We start from the raw sequence: 23,662 nt of genomic DNA, 5'->3' as shown, positions 1-23,662 counted from the left end.
GGCAAACCTGCATTAAAATATCATTAAATACAGAATAAAGAGATTCAAACACCAAATACCATTGAATACTATATTCATTTATTTTTTAAATACTGAAAGTATATTTATGTTTATTGGAGTATATCTTTTTTGCTTAGCTTGCTTGCTTAAAATCAAATGGTACGTGAAGTTTCTGCCTGTGCACAGCTTTCTAAATCAGTCACTTATGACATTTCTTTTTTTGAAGCTGCTAACTTGGGAACAGTGCTAGCATTATTGCTAGCATTGCACTAGCTAGTTGATTCTCATTCACAGCTGACAGACACTGATGACAAGCATGATGAGAGGTGACCGAAAGTACTTATGCAAACAGAAAATAATAATCAGATGTAATCATAACTATGCTGTTCTACCAAAAAAATAACAATGCAAAAAGATGAATTGCTGGTTTTATATACAAGCATATATATATACAAATATATATATATATTTTTATTATATCTTCATGCTTTAACTGAGCTGTCAGTGATATGCCACAAAACATAGTGTAAGTGCTCAATATTATGTAAGACTTACATATGGTTTCAATTTATTTTCTGCCTTTCTGCTCTTGTTAATCTACCACAGAGGTTGTTTAAATATTTTAATCACATTTCATATACCACAATACACTTCTTCTTCTTTTTTTTTTTTTTTTTTAAGTTTTAAAGCATTTTCAGTATGTGAACTGCAAGAATAATATAGATTTATCAGTACATTAAAATACTTTTTATCTCCTAATGCATGTGCTTAAATCACAAAGGTTTAAATCAAGTGTCTGTTGTAAGTGGTTAATGATTATCATATAATCGAGGTTCCTGTCATGTTCAGTGGTTAATGTTTAATATAAGAGAGTTACTGTGCACTTACGGTCTGTATGTCTTCACCTTAAGCATGTTTTACTCCACACTGATATCTTTATGTGTGGTACAAGTACATAAACTGCAAATCTTTGACTTTCATTTTCCAAATGACACAAGCATGTTCTGCAGTTTGGAGCAATTCTCTCTGTCATCCACCACGACATAATTTACTGTATAAGTTATTAACACCAAGCAGATGTGCAACCTGCAAACTCTATAACATCAAAACAGTTCACTCAGAAGTTAAAGTTCTGCTATTAATTTTGTTTGAAAAATCTTCATACAGCTGTACAACATATACTACATACTACAGTTGCTTAAACAAAAAATTGAAATGGCAGTAAATCTGTATTTCATTTAATGTCAGCTAGCACTTAAATACTGTATATTAATAAACATGATTCATTCCAGTCACATATGTTATCATGTTTTCTCCAGCCTACGTGCCGCACCTCTCTGTTACTAATCTGTCATTGGTTTTATTGTTGCTGCGTGAATGGAAACATTCCTGGAAAGAGGAAACAGAAGCTCTGTGCTTCAGAGAAATTAAAGAACTAAAGCTAGATCTGAAATGAAGCTCATTGCACAGTTACTAAATCAATAATGAACTGATTTTAACTGAATAATGACTGTTTACTGTTGTCTTCTTAGAGCTGCTTTACATCGCTGTTTGCATCACTGAATCATTATTTTCCTGTTCATCAAAGCTGCTTTGAAACAACCTGTATTCAGCAGGTGCTACAAAACTCATATTGATATTGAGTAAATGCACAATAAACATTTGCAATAAAATGAAATTAAGTTGTTGTTATTTCTGTTTTGAAGTCAGTCAGTGGTTCATCTGCCATGTTTACACCTGTTGCCACACAACACGCTCTGGTGCTTTTTGTTGTCTCAACTGACTGCTATTGATGGAATGAGTGATTTTCTTGACTCTGAATGCTCGTCACGTGACAGCAGTTTGCTTAGACAGGATCATGTTGTTCTCTTTCCTGGAATAGTTAGCATTTCTCAGACAGTTACTCCCGTATCTCAAACTCAAACAGTAGACAATGGCGTTAGCAACAGATTATGGGTTTGATTCCCATGTAATGCATGGACTGATCAAATATAAATCTTAAATAGATTTCCTGCAGAATAAATTTATGAAACTTGTCTTATACAAATAAATAATGCATACAAGATCAGCTCTTTGTTCTCTTCACCCACTTTACTAGTTTAACTGGTATAACTTACCCATAAACAGAGGATACAGATATTCATCTTTAGAGAGAATCACAAGTCTTTATTCATTTCAATGTTCGTTAAAAAATAAAAATAAAACATAAGATACTGTACAAAACCACACCGTTCACACTATTAGAAAAATACATGTGCAGAATATTAAGAAATATTTTCCAAACTTCAGCTATATTATCATTTACTGTACCAAAAATGAGAGTTTTAAACCAACAACCGTTATATATTCAGTAGTTTGTATGTAGTTTAGTGGAGTTTAAGTAAAGCTTGTGTGTTTCATGAGCACCACACTGTAAACCCCAATGTTGTCATTAATAAAGAAATCAAGTTATCATAACTTAACATTACTTAAAATGCCAAGTTTTGGTGTCAAAACTTAAACAGGTATGTTTAATTAACTCATTTGGGAGCAAAAAATCTTTCGAATTAAGATTTTAAGTATAATGAACTCAAAATTTCAATTTATTTAAATTATGCTCAGTGTCTCTGTTTAATATGATTGGTCGTGTTTGAAATTCTACCTTGACAACGCACTGATTGGTCGATTTAACACAAGGCGGTACATTTTTGGTCGATTTGAGTAGTCTCAACTTATTAGGGTTCACAGTGCACATGAGAACTCTGCAGAGTCAGTGCTATTATATCACATCTTCTGTATGATCGCTGTTGTCCTCATCATGTTTGATACACAGAAACATCCTCTTCTGGAATCCACAGGATCTGTTCAAGTTTGGTTTCTTGTTGCGAATGACTGTCATTGTGATGATAATGATGAGGATGAAACAGCCCACAACTGCAGCGATGGCAGAAACCTTAGCTCCAAGACCCGCCTCTGTGTCTGGTGCAGATACTTCTGATGGGTTGTTGTTTATACCTTCCTCTGTAAAGATACATTTAAAATGTTTTATAACATCGCTTAAATCATAAACATGCAATTAAGCCTCTCAGAACGCAGACAGCCAGATTCTCCACACAGACCTCACAATGTAAATTTGCTGCTGAGAATTTCCTGACCACAGTCCACAGACGTAATGCCTCCGAAATCAATCTGATTTAAATATCTTGAGAGAAGAGTTACTATTTGGAAACCTTCTTTCAACTTAATCACTGTAATTTTTATTTCCATTTAAAGTTATGAATATGCTGCCAAGAGACTAAGGAGATGCTTTATGAACTCCTGCAGTCTAACTAACTTGAAACAGTAATTGACAGTTATAATAAAACTTCCTTACCAGGAGTTTTACGGCCATTTTTAAGCCCTGTTAACAAATTTTAAACCACTATAAGTAGATTGCATATAAATGTACATGTGCAAATGCTTACTGCACTATAAACTACAGTACCTGTTATGTTCACAGTGAATTCTGTTGTTTTCGCAGCACATGTTGGTTGCAAGAAGAATTTGAATTTTGCTGTCAATGCTGTAGTTGGAGTGTAACGGCATGTGAGGCTGCTCCTCTGTTCACAGGAGCCCTCAGGAACCACTTGTTTACAAATGTCTGAGTCAATATAGATTTCAGTGTATTTAAACATTTTAATGCAGCATTTAATGCACTGCTGAGAGACGCTGCAGGTGAGATTTACTTCTTTCCCCACAGATCCAATCACATCATCACAGGTTACACTGCAGGTACCTAAAAAAGAAGTGAAGGCAGGAAGTGAAGAGGGAGAGAGAGGGAGGACGGGATCGAGAAAGGTCAGCGAGCCAGGACTCAAACTTAGGATGTCTGAAGTGCAACGGCACATATATTGGCACGCTTTTGACGCCCAGTGCATTGTATCTTTTATAGGTTAGATTTTCAATAGATTTGATTTCTAAGGGTGAGCCACATATTTACAGTAATCATTTATTATGAGTTGTAGCTTCAATATATACACTATTTATTTACTAAAAGCTTAATAATAGCAGTCTGTGCATGCAGCCTCATCCTGACTGTTTCTTTTAATCATATATATCAGATATAGTAGGTGGAGAAAACACAAGATGATTGAAAATGTGATATTGTACTTAGCTGTTAGGTAAAAGAGCTTGAGTGCACAAACATAAATTGGCAGCACAAAAACTATATTGTTTACTGACCTTAATGGATTTCACTTCCCATTGCATAAACTGTTTAACACCTCTTAACTGTCACCGTCCACCCTGTGGGACGCCTACGTTTACTTCACTATTTTACAATTAAATCCTAATCTAATCATGACAAACTATATATCGTTGGAAAGGTCTAAGACTCCTAAATAGGTATTTTACCACTTTTTTTGTAAAAAAATTATGTAGGAAAAGTAATAGATTAATTTATGACAAGAGTGCACCTAAAAAATCTACATCATAACAGGAGTTCTGACCTTTGTCACAGAAAGTCTTCTTATTTGCCTTTTTCTCTATCACGCTTTAGAAATCATAAGAAATTATATATCAGTTGAAAACTTAAAATCTCAAAATTCATCATTTGAAACCCATTTTAAAATTAGACATTGCATTACCATGGAAATGGTACATCAAAATCACGTTGGAGAATGTTTTCATTCATGAATTATAAAAAAATAAGTTTGGATAGTGCACTATCATGTCTGTGTTCAAAACCGTGAGTGACAGTTAAGGGGTTAAACAGTAAATCTATGTTTTGAATCAAACTAAGAGCCATTTATACTGGGGGTTTTTAAGAGCCACATATTTTGTATATCTATGAATCAGATTTGAACAGTGACAGGTTGCATAAACTGCTTAGACTAATCATAAAAAGTTAGCCATCTAATATGCTTTCTTCAAGACTGATCATAGCTGTTTAAACTGAGTCCCAAAAAGGTAGATTGACCCAGTCTGAATCAGAAAAGTAAGATGATTATATCTTGGTTAACTGCTAGGTGGTCTAACTAGTTCTTATGTTCCTATGTTTATGCAACTGGCATTTTTATTATCCTAGATTTAGTTCCTCTTCTAAATTCTCACACACACTCTATAGGTGAAGTTTATTCTCTTACCATCATCAGCTTGACAGACAGCAGTAAAGGTACAAACCAGAATAAACAGTTGCACAGCATTTACAGCATTCATGGCTGTGATTCTGCAGTAGAAAAAAATAAAAAAAATACAGAAATGTTGCATCAGAAATAAAACCTAGGACTAATGAGGAAGGAGATAGAGAGTACATAGAGACTTTAAAGAGGATGATTTACAGAAATGTCAGCATTTAAAAGCAAAGGTTTACCTCAATTAAGTCAGTTCTGAATGTTTTAAAAAACAGCATGCATGTATTCAAGACTTTCCAGTAGCTGGTTATTGATTAGTAAAAATAATGGGAATTATTTCATGTTCAGAGAGAGTCTCACCTGCAGTCTGTGTCTTCACAGCATGAGTTCATGCAACTCTGACTCTCTCTGCTGCTCATACAAGCGTATAAATACACTTTCAGCTATCGAGGGACACACAGTACTAACCTGGTAATTTCCCCTTCCAAAACATTCTCGTTTTTCTCGGGAGTCCCCTGTCTTTCACACCCATCTCCCGCCCCACACCCATTGTTATTTTTTCCCCCAGAAAACTCCCGTAATTTGTATAGCCCAAACATCATTATATGAATAATCACATCATTATATTATTCCAAGGTGGTCCAGTTGCCAGATCTTGTATGAAACTCAAATTTCAACACATTTGTGACCTCAACCTTGCAACCTACAATCCAGTTGCACTGTTGATATCTGCGCAGGTAGTAGACGCCGGAAGTTAAATCAAGCATCACTGGTAGAATTGGGAGAAGAAGACTCAAATGAAAATAACAAAATATACATGTAAATTTAACAAAAGGTGGATGGAAGCATTTCATTTATATCTCAAAGCCATATCGACAATGCACACCTCTTTTGCAAAGTGTGTCGCACTGATTTTAATATCAGACACGGTGGGGAAAATGACATTACTAAGCACAATAAATCACAAAATCTCACAGCAGAGACTGCTGGGCAATGTTTCTATTTATGTAATAAAATTTGTAATAATAATAAAGTGAAATAAAAGTAAACTATTATAACCTGACTTATTCATGCATATTTTTATTCATATTTATTTATTATGTATAATATAGCCTGCTTCTGTCATCCAGCAGCAGCACCGCAACTTTGTCTTTTAAAAGGATTAATCTATAAACATAATCTAAGCCATAGCCTATTACACTATGAATGTATACATTATATTTATATTATTTTGTTCCTGGATAGTACTGTTAGACCCTGAAAAATGTGACCCAAAAAAATTTGTGCTATTGCTTGTAATTTATTGATTAATGATTGTTTACTTTATGTAACATCATTTATTAAAATGCAAAGTGAAAACAATAAACTTTTTCTTTTTCTTGATAATAATGATTTCCTGAAAGAAATGTTCTTTGTGTTGTGTTCGTTTTGATAATCCACTTCATATCAAAATGAAAATGGACTATTACCCAACCCTCAGTTTTGGTCCCTGCACCTGTCAGACCAGCACACTTTATAACATCAAAGCAGTTCACCCAAAAGTGAAAGTTCTGCTATTAAATTTGCCATGAAACAAAAGGATTTTTTTTTTGTGAAATCTTCATGCAACTGTACAAGACCTCAGTTCATAGTGAGACAAAACAAGCAGCATGAAAACACCATAAAGGCCCATTTACTACTGTAGATCAGGGGTCTCCAAACTCGGTACTGGAGGGCCAAATTCCTGCAGTTTAGCTCCAACTTGCCTTCTAGACCCCTGCTGTAGTTAATGCAGACGCCTCTCATTTGCTTAAATTAAAAATGTAAATGGTAATAAATCTGCATTTCATTTGATGCCAGCTAGCCCTTTAAAACTGTGTAAATATGATTTATTTCATTCACATATGATCATGCTTTCTCCAGCCGACGCACTGCAGCTCTCTGTCACTAGTCTGTCATTAGTTTTATTGTTGTTGCATGAATGGTTGATGATGAAATTATGAAACATACCTAGAAAGTGGAAACAGAAGCTCTGCGGCAGTTCAGAGAAATGAAAGAAATCTGAGATCTGAGAAATGAGGCTCCTTACAAAGTTAATGAATTAAACTGAAACGATGAACTGATTTTAACTGAATAATGACCGTTTACTGTCTTTTTAGAGCTGCTTTACAGCAGAATTGATGTCTGTTTGCATCACTGCATCATTATTTTCCTGTTTATCTCTGTAAAGCTGCTTTGAAACAATCCGTATTGTATGGATCACTATATAAATAAAGATGACTAGACTTGATTCAAACAAACGTCATCACTGATCTTTGCCTGCCCTGTAGTTTATAGCCTGTCTTAGATTTACCCTTTGCCTTGCTGTTTCGGACTGTGTTTGCACCTCGCACTATTTCCTGTTTGTGGATTCCTCGTTTGCCTCACCCTCAGGATTATATTTGCCGTCTACAGACTCACGCCTGTCTTTGGATTACTCTTTCGTCTTGCCTGTACTATACCTGTTGTTGTTGTCGACATGCCTGTTTTATGACCACGCCATTAAATAAAGCTTTGCAGATGGATCCGCATGTCTCATCACTCAGTCGCTCAGTTACAGCGTGAGTGCAGGCTGCAGTCTAAAAGGGTTTGGATATTTGTCCTTCTGTACTTCATCTTTAACTTTCCCAAGAGTGATTGGTGATGCGATTGCACATTTCACAAGATCGATTTCAGATGTCACAAGCTAAAGGTGAATCTTAAGGCTTGCATTCATGCTTAGTAGTGATCTGATGCCGTTTTATTCGCAACTGAATACTGCATCACGCCACACTCAATTCCATCGCTTCAGGTGAAAATCGCCTGTCCAATTCAGCCAGCAGTGACTCAGTCCACCACATTTTTAATGGTGGGGTCATTAAAAAAAAAAAAAAAAAACTCTGAACATCCATTATTCAGTTAACTTGTCAAAGTGGGAAAATAACAAAAAGAGAGTTCTCTCACGTATAGCGACAAGTTCAGAATCATGAGTCGCGACTCGCTAGATATGGGAATTTGAATTAATTTAGCCCAAAATGTACTTATTACATCCACTAAAATGATAAGTTAATACAAATAAAATGAGAAAATATGAATTGTTTAATTATTATAATTTATTCATAGCTCAGACAAAATCATGATTGGCTATCGCCTGGGGCAGCCCCGCTAAACTCCGCCTATGACAGCATATACCTGCTACTGTCTGTGTCAGTTTGTGTTAATGTTTAAAGATTAAAGAAAAAAATCACTCTGCTCATACTGTATCTGCTCTTGACTGAATAGTACACCTAACTGAAAAAACTTAAAGCACCGTTTCTTTCATTTGTATCCTTGTGCTATTGATAGAAATTGTCGTAATTTATTACCGATTGTTTACTTGTCTTTTTGTAACATTATTTATTAAAAAGCAACAATAACTTTCTTATTTTTTCCTTTAAAATGATGTTAATAATAATAATAATTTACTGAAAAATTATATTCTTTGTTTAATTTTGATTATCCATTGCATATTAAAATGGAATGTTGTAACTGAAATGAATATTGACTACCCAACTCTCAGACCAGAGTAGCACACCCGCTGTGAGGTAAGATGTAAGCAGTTAAACCAGTGCTTGAAATGAACCAGTACTCCTGTAACACTTTATAAGATCAAAGCAGTTCACAAAATGAAAGTTGTGCTATTAAATTTGCCATGAAACAAATGGATTTTTTTTTTTTGAGAAATCTTTATACAACTATATAAGATCTCCACAGTTCATAGTGAGTAAAAACAAGCAGCATGAAAACACCACTTTTTTTCTTTATTTTTTTTAGTACACATACTATAGATTATTCAGTGCCTTCTCAGTTGCTTAAAAATGTAAATAGTAAATCTGTGTTTCATTTGATGTCAGCTGGCACTTAAAAACCGTTTATTAAAAATGATGATTTATTTCAATCATGTATATGATCATGGTTTCTCCAGCCCATGCACCGCACCTATCTGTCACTAGTTTGTCATTGGTTTTATTGTTTTTGCGTGACAGATTGATGATGAAATTATGAAACTTATACCTGGAAAGAGGAAACAGGTGGTTCAGAGAAATAAAATAAATGAAGCTAGATCAGAAAAGCTTTTTATATACTTTCTATATCTGCATAATATCTATCAGCCACCTTGCAGTATATATATTAATCAGCAGACACTGAAAAATCACATTCATCAGTAAATGCACAACAAACATTTACAACAAATAATGAATGAAATGAAAGTAAAGTTTTCTTTGTTTCTGTTGTGAAATCAGTCAGTGGTTATCCTGCCATGTTTACATCTGTTGCCATACAACACACTCTATGGTGGCCCTTTCATCAGAGACTTTTTTTAAGTGATGGAATGAGATATTCTCTTGACTCTAAATGCTCAACACATGACAGCTGTTTGCTTTCATCAGCTGTAGGATCATTTTGTAGTTCTCGGACAGTTACTCTTGTATCCATGGCATTGGCAACTGCTATAGGTTTGATTCCCATCGAGTCCATGATTAACAAATATAAACCTTGAATGCAACGCAAGTTGCTTTAAATAAAAGGATCTGCCAAATGCATAATTCATTCCTCAGATTTCAGTAAACTAATCTCAAGCTTGATCAAAACTGTACAGGTCTACACTAAAATTAGTATATCGCAAAATATATTTTATTAAAAAACCCTTCAAGTATCTAAATATTCCTTAAGTATAAGTTCATGTAACTTGTCTTACACAAATAAATGATGCATACATACAGATTAGCTCTTTGTACTCTTCACCCACTTCATTTCAGTGTTATTTTTTATTTTATTTATATATACACCACTGTACAAAACCACACTGTTCACACTATTAGAAAAATACATGTGCAGAATATTAAAAAATAATTTCCAAACTTCAGCTATAATTAATGCTCACTGTACTAAACTGACATTCATTCCTTTAAAGTCAGAAAAAGAGCAAAACCAAACACAGTTTGAGTTTTGCTGTGTTTCCTCTTAAAGTTCACAGAGGCTTCAGTTCATTAAAGTCACATATACAAATATATACACTGATCAAACAGATCAATAATATGCTGCTATTTCACAGAAACTTGTATAAAACAGAAACTTGAGTTGTAAATCAACAACCACAGTTATACGGTATATAGAGTAGTTTGAGATATAACAGATAGTATGTAGTTTAGTGGAGTTCAAATAAAGCTTGTGTGTTTCATGAGCACCACATGGAAACCCAAACAAAACTCATTAGTTTTGTATTGCTGAATCAATATTATATCACATCTTCAGGATAATTACTGTTGTCATCGTCATGTTTGATGCACGGAAACATTCTTTTCTGGAATCCAAAAGATTTCTTTTTGCAAATGATTGTCATTAAGATGATGATAAAGATGATGATGACGGATAAGCCCACAACTGGAGTGATGACAGCATCCATAGATCCAGATTTCTCTTGGTTTTTTGATGACTCTGGAAGATTAATTTATGTTTAATGTTTTATGATAGTGTTAAAGTCGTGAACTCAACTTCAGCCTATCAGCCTGCAGACCTTCACAAAACACTTCTGCTGCTGAGAATCTGATCAGACTGATTTCACAGGCAAATCTACACATCTCTAAAAATCACTCTGATTGAAATATCTTGAGAGTTGCATTACTATTTAGAAACCATGATCATGCAACAGTTAGGCCATAAACATGGCAGTAAATTGCAAACATTTATTGAAATATAAACAACAGTATAGTGTACCTGATATGTCCATAGTGAATACTGTTCCTTTCTGTCCACACGTTGTTTGCACAAAGAATCTGAATTGTTCTCTCATTGCTGTAGTTGGAGTGTAGCGGCATGTGAAGCTGTTTCTCTGTTCACGGGATTGTTCAGGAGGCGCTTTTTTACAGATTGCTGAGTCATTAATGCTCTCAGGGTATTGAAACTTATACATTTCAATGCAGCAGTCAGTGTCCGGCAGTGAGACGCTGCAGGTGAGATTTACTTCTTTCCCCACAGAACCAGTCACATTCTCACAGCTTAGAACGATTTCTGAAAAATAACAATGTATATCATATAATACAGCAAATGAACAACAACAACAAAAAAACTGTCCTCCAACCAATAGGTCGTTTGTCCAAATCTCTGAAATACGACCCATCAGAGCGTTTACTACAATTGCGCCCCTATCGGCAACAGGACATTTTCATATTAATGTTTTGTACTCTTTTATCTGCGTTATAGTTCGGGTTTCGTGAAGCTCGATTAGTAGAGCATTGTGTTATACGGTGATATGTAATTACGCGATCATGGGTTCGATCCCAGAGGACGCACGCGTTCATAAAATGTGCACTAAAAATCATGATTTTGCATGATTTCTGTAAGGGGTAGGTTTAGGTGTGGTCATTCGTACGAATTAGCCACCTAGTAAAATATGTACGAATTACTGTGAGATCGGTGTAAAAAATCGACACATTGCTTTTAAATAAACACGCATTTTGATTGGTAATGACAGTAAAACGTCATTTCATGAGGACAGACGCAACACGAGACTGTCATTATTTTTACGCGCGCTAGAGGGCGCTTAACTTTAAAACGTAAGTATAGGTCGTAATAAGGCGCTTGCTCAAATGACCTATAGGGTCGTTTTTTCTTGGAGGACAGGCTCCTTTAGTCTCTCTTCTAAATTCTCACACAAATTCTAGTTGAAATTTATTCTCTCACCTGCATCAGCTTGACAGACAGCAGTAAAGGTCCAAACCAGAATGAACAGTTGCACAGCATTTACAGCATTCATGGTTGTGATTCTGCAAAATGGAATTAAAAAAAAAAAAAAACGGAAATTTGCATCAGAAATTAAACTTAGGCTAATTTAGGACAAATAAGGCAGTACTAGAGATCAGAGAGTAGATAGAGACATTAAAGAGGAAGATGTACTACAATAGCCTATTTATTTCTACAATGTATGTTACTTAAATATTTTGCAGTTGCAGGGTTTCACACGAAATAAAAAAAATCATACTTTAATTTTGAAGCGTTGAAGGGTTTATAAGTGTAAAATACATGAAAAACCACAAGATTTATTTAGAGCACACAATAAAACCAACCCGATCTCATGAAAGTGCGTATAAATAGTACGCCAAATAAAAATGAAAACTCGTGGTATTGATACACAAAAACGGACTTTGGCGTGTAAATGCTACGCGATGGGTAGGATTAGGGTTGTGGGGTAGATGCGTATCATATGTACGCGAAAACTGCATATCATATGCACGCCAACAAATTTCATATCATATGCACGCCAAACACGTTCGTATCATATATACGCAAAAAGTCAATTTTTTCGTATCAATTATTTGGCGTACTATTTATAAGCATTTTCATGAGACCGGGCTCAATAAAACACATCCGTTCATGACAATGTATCCGCGACAGAAACTGAACATTATGAAATAAAAATCTTTCTGTTTCATTATTTTCACTGGCTGAACGAAAAACAAATATAATTCTGTAGGAAACACCGCAACACTAACCAGACAAAACCATTTTAAAGTTTTCTATAGTCGGCATTTTGAAATATCTGCTAAATGTGTAATACATGTATTTGAATATTTTCCAGTAGGCTTGGTTATGAATTAGTAAATATTAAGGGAGTTATTGCTCACCTGCGGTCTGTGTGTCCTCAAGGTCCGAGTTCATACCACTCTGACTCTCTCTGCTGCTTACACGAGGGCTTTAATAGAGGCTACTGAACTTTCACTTTCACTCAGTTCTTTATGTTGATGTAACATTTCTGACCAGCAGTTGTAAATTTCCCCTACATGCCATAATGATGATGACAGCTGCCATCACTACATCAGGGCTGGGAAAGTCGGTCCTGCACTCTCAGAAATAAAGTTTTCTTTATTTAGTTTTCTTACTTTGTACACAAAGTTTCACTGGAAAATAAGAACAATAAAGTTATTTTTCTTTTTTGATAAAGTTTTAAATAGAAGATATTTACAGTTATAATTTTAATAAAAAATAATACTTTCTTTAGTTATACAAGGCATATTTGTTAAATGAAAACAACGAATCGAACAGATTTGCATTTAAAATGGTATTTTCATGTAATTTGACGAACTTCCTGTTTAAGCCACGCCCACTTCCGGATCTATCCGAATACAGATACAAATAAAGTCCCTGAGCGCAGAGATCGCGAGCTCACTGCAGCTCCATTAAACTTGTTTATTTGCACGTATTTCAGCCTTTTAAGTTAAAGCATACCAGCGACTGATCATAAAACCTGTAGAAGAACACAGTATAAAGCTAAATTGAGTGCATGTGAGCTGTTTTTTCATGTATTACTGACATGCACGTCGCAATCGAGGCAACTGCCCTCCACGTTTGAACGGATACATACATACAACAAACAACATAATTTCCATGTGTTTTACAGCCTTATAATTCAAAACTTTACAGCGATCGAACACAGTACATATAGAAGAATATAATAAAATGAGTGCTTGTGAGATTTTCTTTCTCTAACTGCAGAGCAACGCGTCGCAGGACACTCGCCCTCGACCGCATTCATCCTCACTTCTCTTGGACAAACACAGACAAGATTAATTCAAAATACATGATGTCTATATATTTCGTTTACAGAATTAGGACATGAAGCTAAGCAAAAAATACAAAAAAACAGAGGTTGCAGTCCTGTTACGCTTTAACTCGTAACTTCAAGAAACATGTAGGCTATAGATATTGAAACACTGCACAGCATTATTTTCAGAAAATTCTCTCTTAAAAAAGAGACCAAATATGCCATATTCCGTTGATCAGATCGAAAGATTTCGTTCATAGAGCTGTCACACATTATACCAGACAGGCGCACTGACGCGCTGCAAAGAAAAACAGCTCTATGCTTCACGTCAGTGGCGTGCACAAGGGAGGGGGGGCGGGGGGGGGGGGGGCAGGGGGGCTTTGAGGTCCGACGGTAAAGTGCCCTTGCGGTCTGGTGCCCCCGGTCTGGGATTTCTGCCGAGGGTAGAGGTGTTCGATATGACGATTTTTGATCGTGGACTATAAAAAAATGTCTCCACGATTTGCTTTTTTGAAGAAATATCGTAGTATGGTACTTCAGCGCGCATTCTATCAGCTGCAGTTCTGGCGCCGCCGTCTCTGTGTACTGTACAACGCCACATACATTCAGATCAGTGTTAACTCAGCGCTAGAGTTACTCTCACGGGACACTGCACTTATTCGCTGTCACAAAAGTACATTATTTGCATCTGCTTCAAAGACTTACTGGTTGAACGTTTCACTCAGTGTTCTGTTCTGACAAGCGCCTTTTCTGAGCACATACACCCAAAGCTCGTGCTCTAAAAAGCCCGTCAAACAGCGATTACTGAACTAAGTTATGTTTTGTGCTAATACTGTCAAAACACACCAGGTTTATGTATAGACTCAGTTGGTTATGTCTAAAATGAAAGTAAACAGCTGAGAGAAACGCGTGCGTGCCTGTATATTAGATGCGTGCAGGTCTTAAAGGGACAGTACTAAACATGCAGCCGACTGTAATTAAAGGAATAGTTCACCCTAAAATTGTAATTCTGTCATTATTTACTCACTCACATGTTGTCCCAAACCTGTATTAATTTCTTTCTTGTGCTGAACACAAAAGAAGATATTTTGAAGAATGTGGGTAACCAAACAGTTGCTGGTTCACATTGACTTTAACAGTAGGAAAAGAAAATACGATGGAAGTCACTGTAGACCAGCAACTGTTTGGTTTTCCACATTCTTCAAAATAGCATTTATTTTCAGCAGAAGAAATTCGTTCAGGTTTAAAACAACTTTTCAGTGAGTAAATGAAGGTATAAAAATCAAACACTAGCCTATTTTAATTTTGGGGTGAATTATTCCTTTAATGTTAATAAAACACCAAACACAAAGAGAAAAATCACTCACTACTCTTGACTGAAAAACTTTAATACAGTTGCTTTAATAGGAATCAATCTATATAGTGTTTTATTTTTATATTTGTTCATTCAGTTTCTTGAATGCTCCTGCTAAATATGCCTATTGTAGACTACCTGAAAATAAAACGCTGTTTATTTTATTTGTATATTATGTGTATCTTTGCTCTCATTTTTTAATAACAAAGATAAAATAATGACAACGATTTTTATCTTCACCCACTTTGGCCTAAATATCCGCCATACTTTTTAATATTTTGTTACCTTGAGAGGCTTTGTCTTTATAATAGGGAAATTAGTTTGGCTGTACTGCTCAAACAGCTTGCAAAATAGAAAATCCAACGTGACAAAGAATTGTGATAATATTGTGAATCGCGATTTAAAAAAAAAAAAAAATTGATATTTTTGCCATATCGCCCACCCCTAGCTGAGGGGGACCAAACCCATACAACCCCCCCCCCCCATTTTGCCCCTGCCCCTCCGGAGGTCTGTGCATGCCACTGCTTCATGTTGTTTTTATTTGTAACTTCACGAAACTTGCATAGATTATTTCGCATCCAGCTAGCCAACTCTGTTGAAGCTGTTATAGCCTAGGCTTTTTATTAGAATAGAAAATAGCAAGGGCAAGTGAAGCTTCAGTTTCAGCAGTAAAGAAGTGTGAGTTTGTGGCGCAATACTTCAGCTTAATGCTTGCTTGTCACTAAAGCTAATCACATGCATGTGTTTTTAACTCTTGCCAGTTCAAGCATTCAAGCAATTTTAAACCATTCAAGCACAAGACGACAACTATGACCCTGGAGCACAAAACCATTCATAAGTAGCACAGGTATATTTGTAGCAATAGCCAACGTTTTATGGGTCAAAATTATTGATTTTTCTTTTATGCCAAAAATCATTAAGACATTAAGTAAAGATCATGTTCCATGAAGATATTTTGTAAATTACCTACCGTAAATATATCAAAACTTATTTATTTTATTAGTGATATGCATTGCTAAGTGTGACGACCCCTGTCGTCTTTTCATGGAACTGCCGCTGAGTCCACAAATTACCTTGATTGGCAGCCGTTTGAAACACCTGTTTGTTATTAGATGCTTTGTTAAAAGAGGCCTCCGCTTGGGTCTGAGAGCTGACTTTGGTTTTGGACTTTTGGTTTGGTTGGCTTTTGTTTTGGCACCTTCAACACTGCAGCACACTACATTCCCTTACATTCATGCATCTTACATTACACCCTGACATTACTGACGTTTTCCAATTCATGATTGTTTCTTTATAGTTTCTTTATTTTTCTATGTGGTTTCAGTCCTTAAATAAATTATATTTTGAGTCAACATTTTGGTTTCGCGTGTGTCCTCTGTTTGTTGCTTCCCTTGAGCCATGTGTAACACTCCCAAATATAAATCAAAGGAGAGACCAAAAAGTTCCGGACTGGACAAGATAAATTTAATTGGGCAGCAATAGCAAGAAGACTCAAGCCCACAACTTTAACCGATACAAAAATACACTTTTATTCTTATAAAATACAACAAATAAAACCTCAAGAGGGCAGAGCAGGAGGTTGAGATGATTATCACATATATATATATATATATATTTCAATTCGCAATGTATTTGACAAATAACAAATTACCCAGGATAAAGAACAACATACAGCAAGGTATTCAGCAGAGGGTCTCAACCTATTAAAGTTAATTCATGTGCCAACCAATTCTAGACGATTTCATTACACAGCAAACACTAGAAGTACAACAATTCATAAGTGCATAAATTAAATACCACACATTAATCCACACCAAAAGAAAAATCACTCAATACAAGCCAAAACCACTCTGACTAATTACTTAGCCATCGTCACAATAAAATAGAGTATGGTACATGAAGAACAACCTACACTAATACCCTCTGCGCACACACACTCACCTACAAACACATATACACAGATACAAACGCTGGGGGACCGGCTACAATTAATCGATCACATTAAACCAGGTCTCCCCAGCGATTAAAACACTAAATACACCCACAAATGAATTAACCGGAGATGCAGGCAAATAATGGGCTACTAGCCTTCTTACCCGCCACCGGACATGGGGTACAGCGTTCGTGGGAAAAACCCCCGGCGGCCGCCGAACTTTAGTTGGGGAAGCCCCAAAACTGCAAACTATACCTCCCAATCGCTTCGCACCCGTCACACAAAAACAACCAGCCCACGTCCCGACACGGCAGCCTTGGCAAGAAGCTCAGCAGCCCTCACATACAAAATCCCTCCCAAACAACAACAGACCTCATACCTTTATTGATTCCACTAGAAATGCAGCACAGGTGTTTGTCTCCTTCCCCTAATGGGACATAAGGCAGATACTACGGGCGCAACCACTGACGCCCCTCCCCTTGCCTAAATGAAGGGCTTACATCCACCCCCCCCACTCCAAATGTGTCCACACATTCCCAAATACCTCACATTCTATAACGTAAAGGCAACAAGCCCTTTGTGGCTCGCGTGGACCGCCTCAAGTACTCAGTCTGTGAAACATATGGGCTAGATGGACCTTCCCTCAATGCAGTCTGTGATGTCTCTTCAACAATGTCCATATTAGAGGTCGCTCCTCCATCCCTCTGTATGGGTGCTGGTGGCCCTGTAAGACAGCCCCCCACCCAAGGATACATACAGCAATTACTGTTCACAGGATTGACATTAGACTCAGAAGGTGAAACCTCAACACTTTTTCCTTCTAAAGGCAAGGCTATATCAAATTTACATGGGCTTAACATATTACGATGCAAAACCCTCTCCTCACCATTGACCCCTTCCTTCTTAACAACATACACAGGTATATCAAGGTTAGGTTGTGACATAACCACATACACATTCCTTTCCCATTTATCATCCAATTTACCCTGTCCCCTGGCCCTCTCATTTAGGACCATAACTCTCTGCCCCATCAACAAAGGTTCCCCCTTAACTTTACGATCGAACCCCTTCTTTTGATGAAATTGAGCCTTCTGCACTTGTTTTCGGGCTTGATTATAGGCAGTCACTAATCTTTTATGATGGTGATGCACCCAGCTGTCAGCTGTGCCCAAAAATCCATCTCCCCGGCCCAGCATGACGTCAATGGGCAATTTTGCGTGACGGCCAAACATTAAAAAATACGGGGTATAACCTGTAGAAGGGTGAGGGGTGTTATTGTAGGCCTGTACCAATTCTGCCACATACTGGTCCCAATCCTCTTTCTGATCATCCTTTAAAGTGCCCAGCATACTCAACAGTGTCCGATTAAAACGTTCACATTGTCCATTTCCAGCTGGGTGATAGGGAGTCGTATGAGACTTACTGATATTATACAATGAGCATAGCTCTTTAATGACCCTGGATTCAAAATTTGGGCCCTGGTCAGAGTGCAACTGATCAAACCCCCCAAATGACTGTATAAAATGTTTCCACAACACCCTTGCAGTAGTCACAGCAGTCTGGTCCGCAGTAGGCACTGCAACTGCATAACGAGTGAAGTGGTCCATCATAACTAAGATATTACACATCCCACTGCGTGCGGCTTCCAATGACAAAAAATCAACAGAAACAATCTGAAGAGGGTATTCTGATTGTATAGATACAAGAGGGGCACTCACTTTATTTACAGGAGTCTTGTGCAGGTTGCATCGAACACATCCTCGTGCCAACCCTGGCCAAAAGAAACGTCGGCGGGCCATGCCCAAAGTCTTTTCCACTCCCAAGTGTCCTGCATGGTCATGCACCCATTCCAGAACCTGCATCTGCAGACACTGAGGCACCACTATTTGTCTCAAGTTGTCAAATGTCTTTGGATCACATACCTCCCTGCACAACAGTCCCTGATCCACACAGAGGCGGGCCCACTGTCGCAACAACACTTGAGTAGACCGATCTTCCGCTGCTCGCTCTCTTGGAGAGGGCCCTCTCCCTCGGTCCATATAGATCCACAATCGTGATATCACTGGATCAGTCCGCTGTGCCCTCTTCCATTCGGCCAACAAACTAGGTCCCACACGGTCTCCTTGATCTGTATGAACCGTTGTCTCGATCTTGTGACCCTCCTCCAGATCCTCAGCAACTGGAACAAAGGCATGGACACAGGCACGGACGACTTCAGGTGCTACATGTCCGACCTCACCACACGGGACTGCCCCATCCTCCGTAGGGCCGGGCGAAGTCTCACTCACAGGCCACCTGGAGAGGGCATCAGCATTTCCATTTGTCCGCCCCGGTCTGTAACGTACATCAAACTGGAATCCCGCGAGCTGAGCCGCCCATCGTTGTTCCACTGCACCCAAATTTGCTGTATTCAGATGAGCCAACGGATTATTATCTGTGAAAACAGTAAAGGGAGACACAGCGAGATATTCCCTAAACTTTTCCACTATAGCCCATTTCAAGGCCAAAAGTTCCAGTTTGAATGAGCTGTAATTTTTATCGTTCCTTTCCGTTGGTCGGAGACTTCTGCTTGCATAAGAAATTACTCTCTCCTTCCCCTCTTGGACCTGTGCCAATACAGCTCCCAACCCTGTCTGGCTGGCATCAGTATACAACAAAAATGGCAACTGAAAATCAGCATATGCCAATATGGGTGCTTGTAGGAGACTCTCCTTCAGTTCCTTAAATGCAATGTCCTGTGCCATTCCCCATGTCCACCCCTCTGTTTTTCCTGTGGCCGGTCTAATACGCCGTTTTGATGTCCCCCACAACATTAAGTTCAATGGTGCTGCAATCTGGGCAAAATCTTTTATAAAACGTCTATAATATCCTGCTAAGCCCAAAAAAGCACGCAATTGAGTGATATTTTGAGGGGTTACCCAGGCCTCCACTGCCCTCAACTTCTCTGGGTCTGGTGACACCCCACCTTCTGCAATTACATGGCCTAAATAATGAACTTGACTCTGGAAAAGGGAACACTTACTGAGTTTGACCTTTAGGCCAAAGTCCTCCAGACGACTGAAGACTAAATCTAGATGGGCAATATGGGCCTCAAAGGTAGGTGAAAAAACTATTATATCATCCAAATAGAGCAACAATGTTTCAAAATTTTGGTCCCCCAGGCAGCTCTCGACCAGTCTCTGAAAGGTTCCTGGGGCATTGCATAACCCCATCGGCATCCGATTAAATTCATATAGCCCCATCGGTGTCACAAAGGCGGTCTTCTCTTTATCAGCTGGGTGCACCCCCACCTGCCAATACCCATGTGCTAAATCCAAAGTTGAAAACACTCTAGATTTTTTCAATGAAGCCAATGACTCCTCAATTCTGGGCAAAGGATATGAATCTTTATGAGTGACTCTATTCAGCCGCCTGTAGTCTACACAGAAACGAAGGGTGCCGTCCTTCTTTCTGACAAGCACCACAGGCGCTGCCCAAGGACTATAGCTCTCCTTAATAATACCATTCTCAAGCATATTATTTAAAAGTCCCTTACTTCTTGATACAACTTTGGTGGAATCCTGTTATAACGATCTCTAATTGGGGCTGCATCACCTGTTGGTATTACATGTAAAACCCTATCAGTATACCCATAATCCTCATCATGGTCTGAGAAAACCTTCTGATACTTAGATAACAAATCTGAAATCGTTTCTTGTTGTTTAGTACTAAATTGCAGTGGATCCAAAGAAACAGCCACAGGCCAGGGCCTCTGTTCTTGTCTTACATCCTGCACTCTATTTTGCCTCACCCCCACCTCCACAGTCTCATTATCCAATGGTCTTAATTCAATGTTTCCTTGCAACCTTGATGGACACAACTCAACATCAAAAATCTGACCTAACCGACAACGCTGAAGAAGTGTCACCGGAACTGGGGAGAGGTTTAAGATTCTGACCATAACTCTACCATTTGAAACTGTGCTCAATGATCGAGCTACCAATAACTGGCCTGGCAATACATCCTCTTGACATGGTTCTACCAAGCCCACATAATCCTTTTTATCAGGCCGAACACGTGCGCAAGCCTCTATTACCACCTCTGACTGTGCCGGTATTATTTTTTGTTTTCCCTGCGGCCAGTAAATAGCACTTATCTGTCCTGACTCATCAACAAAGTTTAACAAGTCTTCACACACCGAAAACATTTGGTTCCACACCTTGACTTGTATTTCACTTTCTACCCCTAAACAACTATCCCCAGACTGCGTCATCAAAATTTTCCTACACTCTTTGATTACATTCATTCCAATCAATCCTGGATATGATGACCCCTTAGAATCTTTTACAATAAGCACTCCCCTTTTTGGTATTACTTTGCCACATATAATTAAATCCACCTCAATATACCCAATGTATGGAATGACTAACCCATTTGCAGCTACCAAATTAAACCTTTGAATAGGTGGATACATTGTTGGCCCCCCAGTCTCAAAATGATTTTTAAAATAACTTTGTCAATGTAGTTACTTGTGAGCCTGTATCAATCAAACAAGGTGTTTTAACCCCTTGTATCACAACATCCACCACTGGGCATTGTCCTATTAAATTATCTTTCTTTTCTGATTGGCCACTACCTATCATACCCACTGTTTGGGCCTGCACAGTGGGTTCTACAAGTTTAAAGGCCCTTGTGCTCCTTCCACTAACCTACAACGTCTTTCAATATGCCCAACTTGTTTGCAGCGCCGACAGATAGGTCTGCCCTGATGGTCAAATTGGTCTGAACTTCTTCGTCCTCCCCTCGACTCATACCTAGATTTTGCACTTTCACTATTAGGCAATAAGTTCTGTACTTCTTCACGAACTTCGTTAATCATTCCAGCCACCATTTCCTTTATTTCTCCTTTTAACTGCAAGAAAACCTCCTGTTTAATTTCCTCAACCAATTTTACTTTATCTGGGGCTGGTTTTAACTGTACTGTTGCAGCTACAGCCTGCCTCACCTCCCCAAACTCATCTGCTCGCAGAATGGCTTCCTGTTTGACCTCTACAAAAGAACTGTCTGGTGCTGCTCTAACCATACCCCGAAGTTCCCTGCGCAATCCTACATCCAAAAGTCCTAAAATAAATTGATCCCTTAAGATGTTACCCCTAATAGTACCATACCCCCTATTCTCCAACCGATTACTCAATTCCTGAAGTGCCAAAGCATACTGTCTAACGTTCTCATCTGTCCTTTGTTTACGGGTAAAGAACTGGGAACGAAGGGTTGCAAGGGGAGCTATGTCTCCATAAATACCTTTCAAAAATGTTAATATCTGTTCGGATGTTGCACGCTGTGCTGCTGGCAAAGCGAACACTTCCTCTTTGCTTCTCCATCCAGATTACTTACTAAAGCTGAAACTTTCTGCGCCTCAGAAAAAGGATATATATTAAACATTGATGTCTGCATATCATACCAATCCTGAAAGTTATTTGCCTGAATCCCCTGTTCTCCATTAAACTTTTGGCACCACGGTGTTCCCATCATAAAAGGAAACATAACCATGTTTGCATTTGTTGCTTGACTCGGAGATATGTTAGGAGAACTATCCGTTCCCTGCTGCTGCTCACTGGATGTAGAGGGTAACTGCTCAGATTGTGTAGTCGACATCTTCCTTGCTACTGCCCAATGTCCAGACTGCCAAACTACGCCAAGTTGTAACACTCCCAAATATAAATCAAAGGAGAGACCAAAAAGGTCCGGACTGGACAAGATAAATTTAATTGGGCAGCAATAGCAAGAAGACTCAAGCCCACAACTTTAACAGATACAAAAATACACTTTTATTCTTATAAAATACAACAAATAAAACCTCAAGAGGGCAGAGCAGGAGGTTGAGATGATTATCACATATATATATTTCAATTCGCAATGTATTTGACAAATAACAAATTACCCAGGATAAAGAACAACATACAGCAAGGTATTCAGCAGAGGGTCTCAACCTATTAAAGTTAATTCATGTGCCAACCAATTCTAGACGATTTCATTACACAGCAAACACTAGAAGTACAACAATTCATAAGTGCATAAATTAAATACCACACATTAATCCACACCAAAAGAAAAGTCACTCAATACAAGCCAAAACCACTCTGACTAATTACTTAGCCATCGTCACAATAAAATAGAGTATGGTACATGAAGAACAACCTACACTAATACCCTCTGCGCACACACACTCACCTACAAACACATATACACAGATACAAACGCTGGGGGACCGGCTACAATTAATCGATCACATTAAACCAGGTCTCCCCAGCGATTAAAACACTAAATACACCCACAAATGAATTAACCGGAGATGCAGGCAAATAATGGGCTACTAGCCTTCTTACCCGCCACCGGACATGGGGTACAGCGTTCGTGGGGAAAAACCCCCGGCGGCCGCCGAACTTTAGTTGGGGAAGCCCCAAAACTGCAAACTATACCTCCCAATCGCTTCGCACCCGTCACACAAAAACAACCAGCCCACGTCCCGACACGGCAGCCTTGGCAAGAAGCTCAGCAGCCCTCACATACAAAATCCCTCCCAAACAACAACAGACCTCATACCTTTATTGATTCCACTAGAAATGCAGCACAGGTGTTTGTCTCCTTCCCCTAATGGGACATAAGGCAGATACTACGGGCGCAACCACTGACGCCCCTCCCCTTGCCTAAATGAAGGGCTTACACAT

General features: G+C 38.2%; 2 protein-coding genes across 3 annotated transcripts; both read right to left on the bottom strand.

Moving 5' to 3' along the window:
• Positions 1-2,139: 2,139 nt before the first annotated feature.
• On the bottom strand, positions 2,140-5,524 carry LOC131551255 (uncharacterized). Of its 2 annotated transcripts, XM_058794048.1 has the most exons (5): positions 5,451-5,524; positions 5,103-5,185; positions 3,464-3,754; positions 3,353-3,379; positions 2,140-3,000 (listed from the first exon to the last, which is right to left on the bottom strand). In XM_058794048.1, exons 1-5 carry the CDS (start codon positions 5,507-5,509, stop codon positions 2,759-2,761), a joined length of 702 nt encoding a protein of 233 aa, XP_058650031.1. In that variant the 5' UTR covers positions 5,510-5,524; the 3' UTR covers positions 2,140-2,758. The 2 variants fall into 2 exon arrangements, with proteins under 2 accessions (XP_058650031.1, XP_058650032.1); XM_058794049.1 differs by lacking the exon at positions 3,353-3,379.
• Positions 5,525-16,537: 11,013 nt separating this feature from the next.
• On the bottom strand, positions 16,538-23,662 carry LOC131551501 (uncharacterized). The gene is made up of 3 exons (XM_058794505.1): positions 23,659-23,662; positions 23,321-23,473; positions 16,538-19,389 (listed from the first exon to the last, which is right to left on the bottom strand). The coding sequence occupies exons 1-3, from the start codon at positions 23,660-23,662 to the stop codon at positions 17,501-17,503; spliced, it is 2,046 nt and encodes a 681-aa protein (XP_058650488.1). The 3' UTR covers positions 16,538-17,500.

The sequence above is a fragment of the Onychostoma macrolepis genome, chromosome 12 (assembly GCF_012432095.1).
Source record: "Onychostoma macrolepis isolate SWU-2019 chromosome 12, ASM1243209v1, whole genome shotgun sequence".
NCBI classification, from domain to species: Eukaryota; Metazoa; Chordata; class Actinopteri; order Cypriniformes; family Cyprinidae; genus Onychostoma; species Onychostoma macrolepis.
Note: the sequence above shows the minus strand (reverse complement) of the source record. Positions and strands in the feature narration are given on the sequence as shown.

Bases quoted from the DNA above. Each gene is read 5' to 3' on its own strand.
- LOC131551255 (XM_058794048.1), bottom strand. From the start codon at position 5,509: ATGAGCAGCAGAGAGAGTCAGAGTTGCATGAACTCATGCTGTGAAGAC. The intron at 5,186-5,450 runs GTGAGACTCTCT...TTTCTACTGCAG, and splicing joins TGTGAAGACACAGACTGCAG to AATCACAGCCATGAATGCTG. The intron at 3,755-5,102 runs GTAAGAGAATAA...CTTCTTTTTTAG, and splicing joins TGTCTGTCAAGCTGATGATG to GTACCTGCAGTGTAACCTGT.
- LOC131551501 (XM_058794505.1), bottom strand. The intron at 19,390-23,320 runs GTAAGAAGGCTA...CTGTTTTCACAG, and splicing joins TACCCCATGTCCGGTGGCGG to ATAATAATCCGTTGGCTCAT.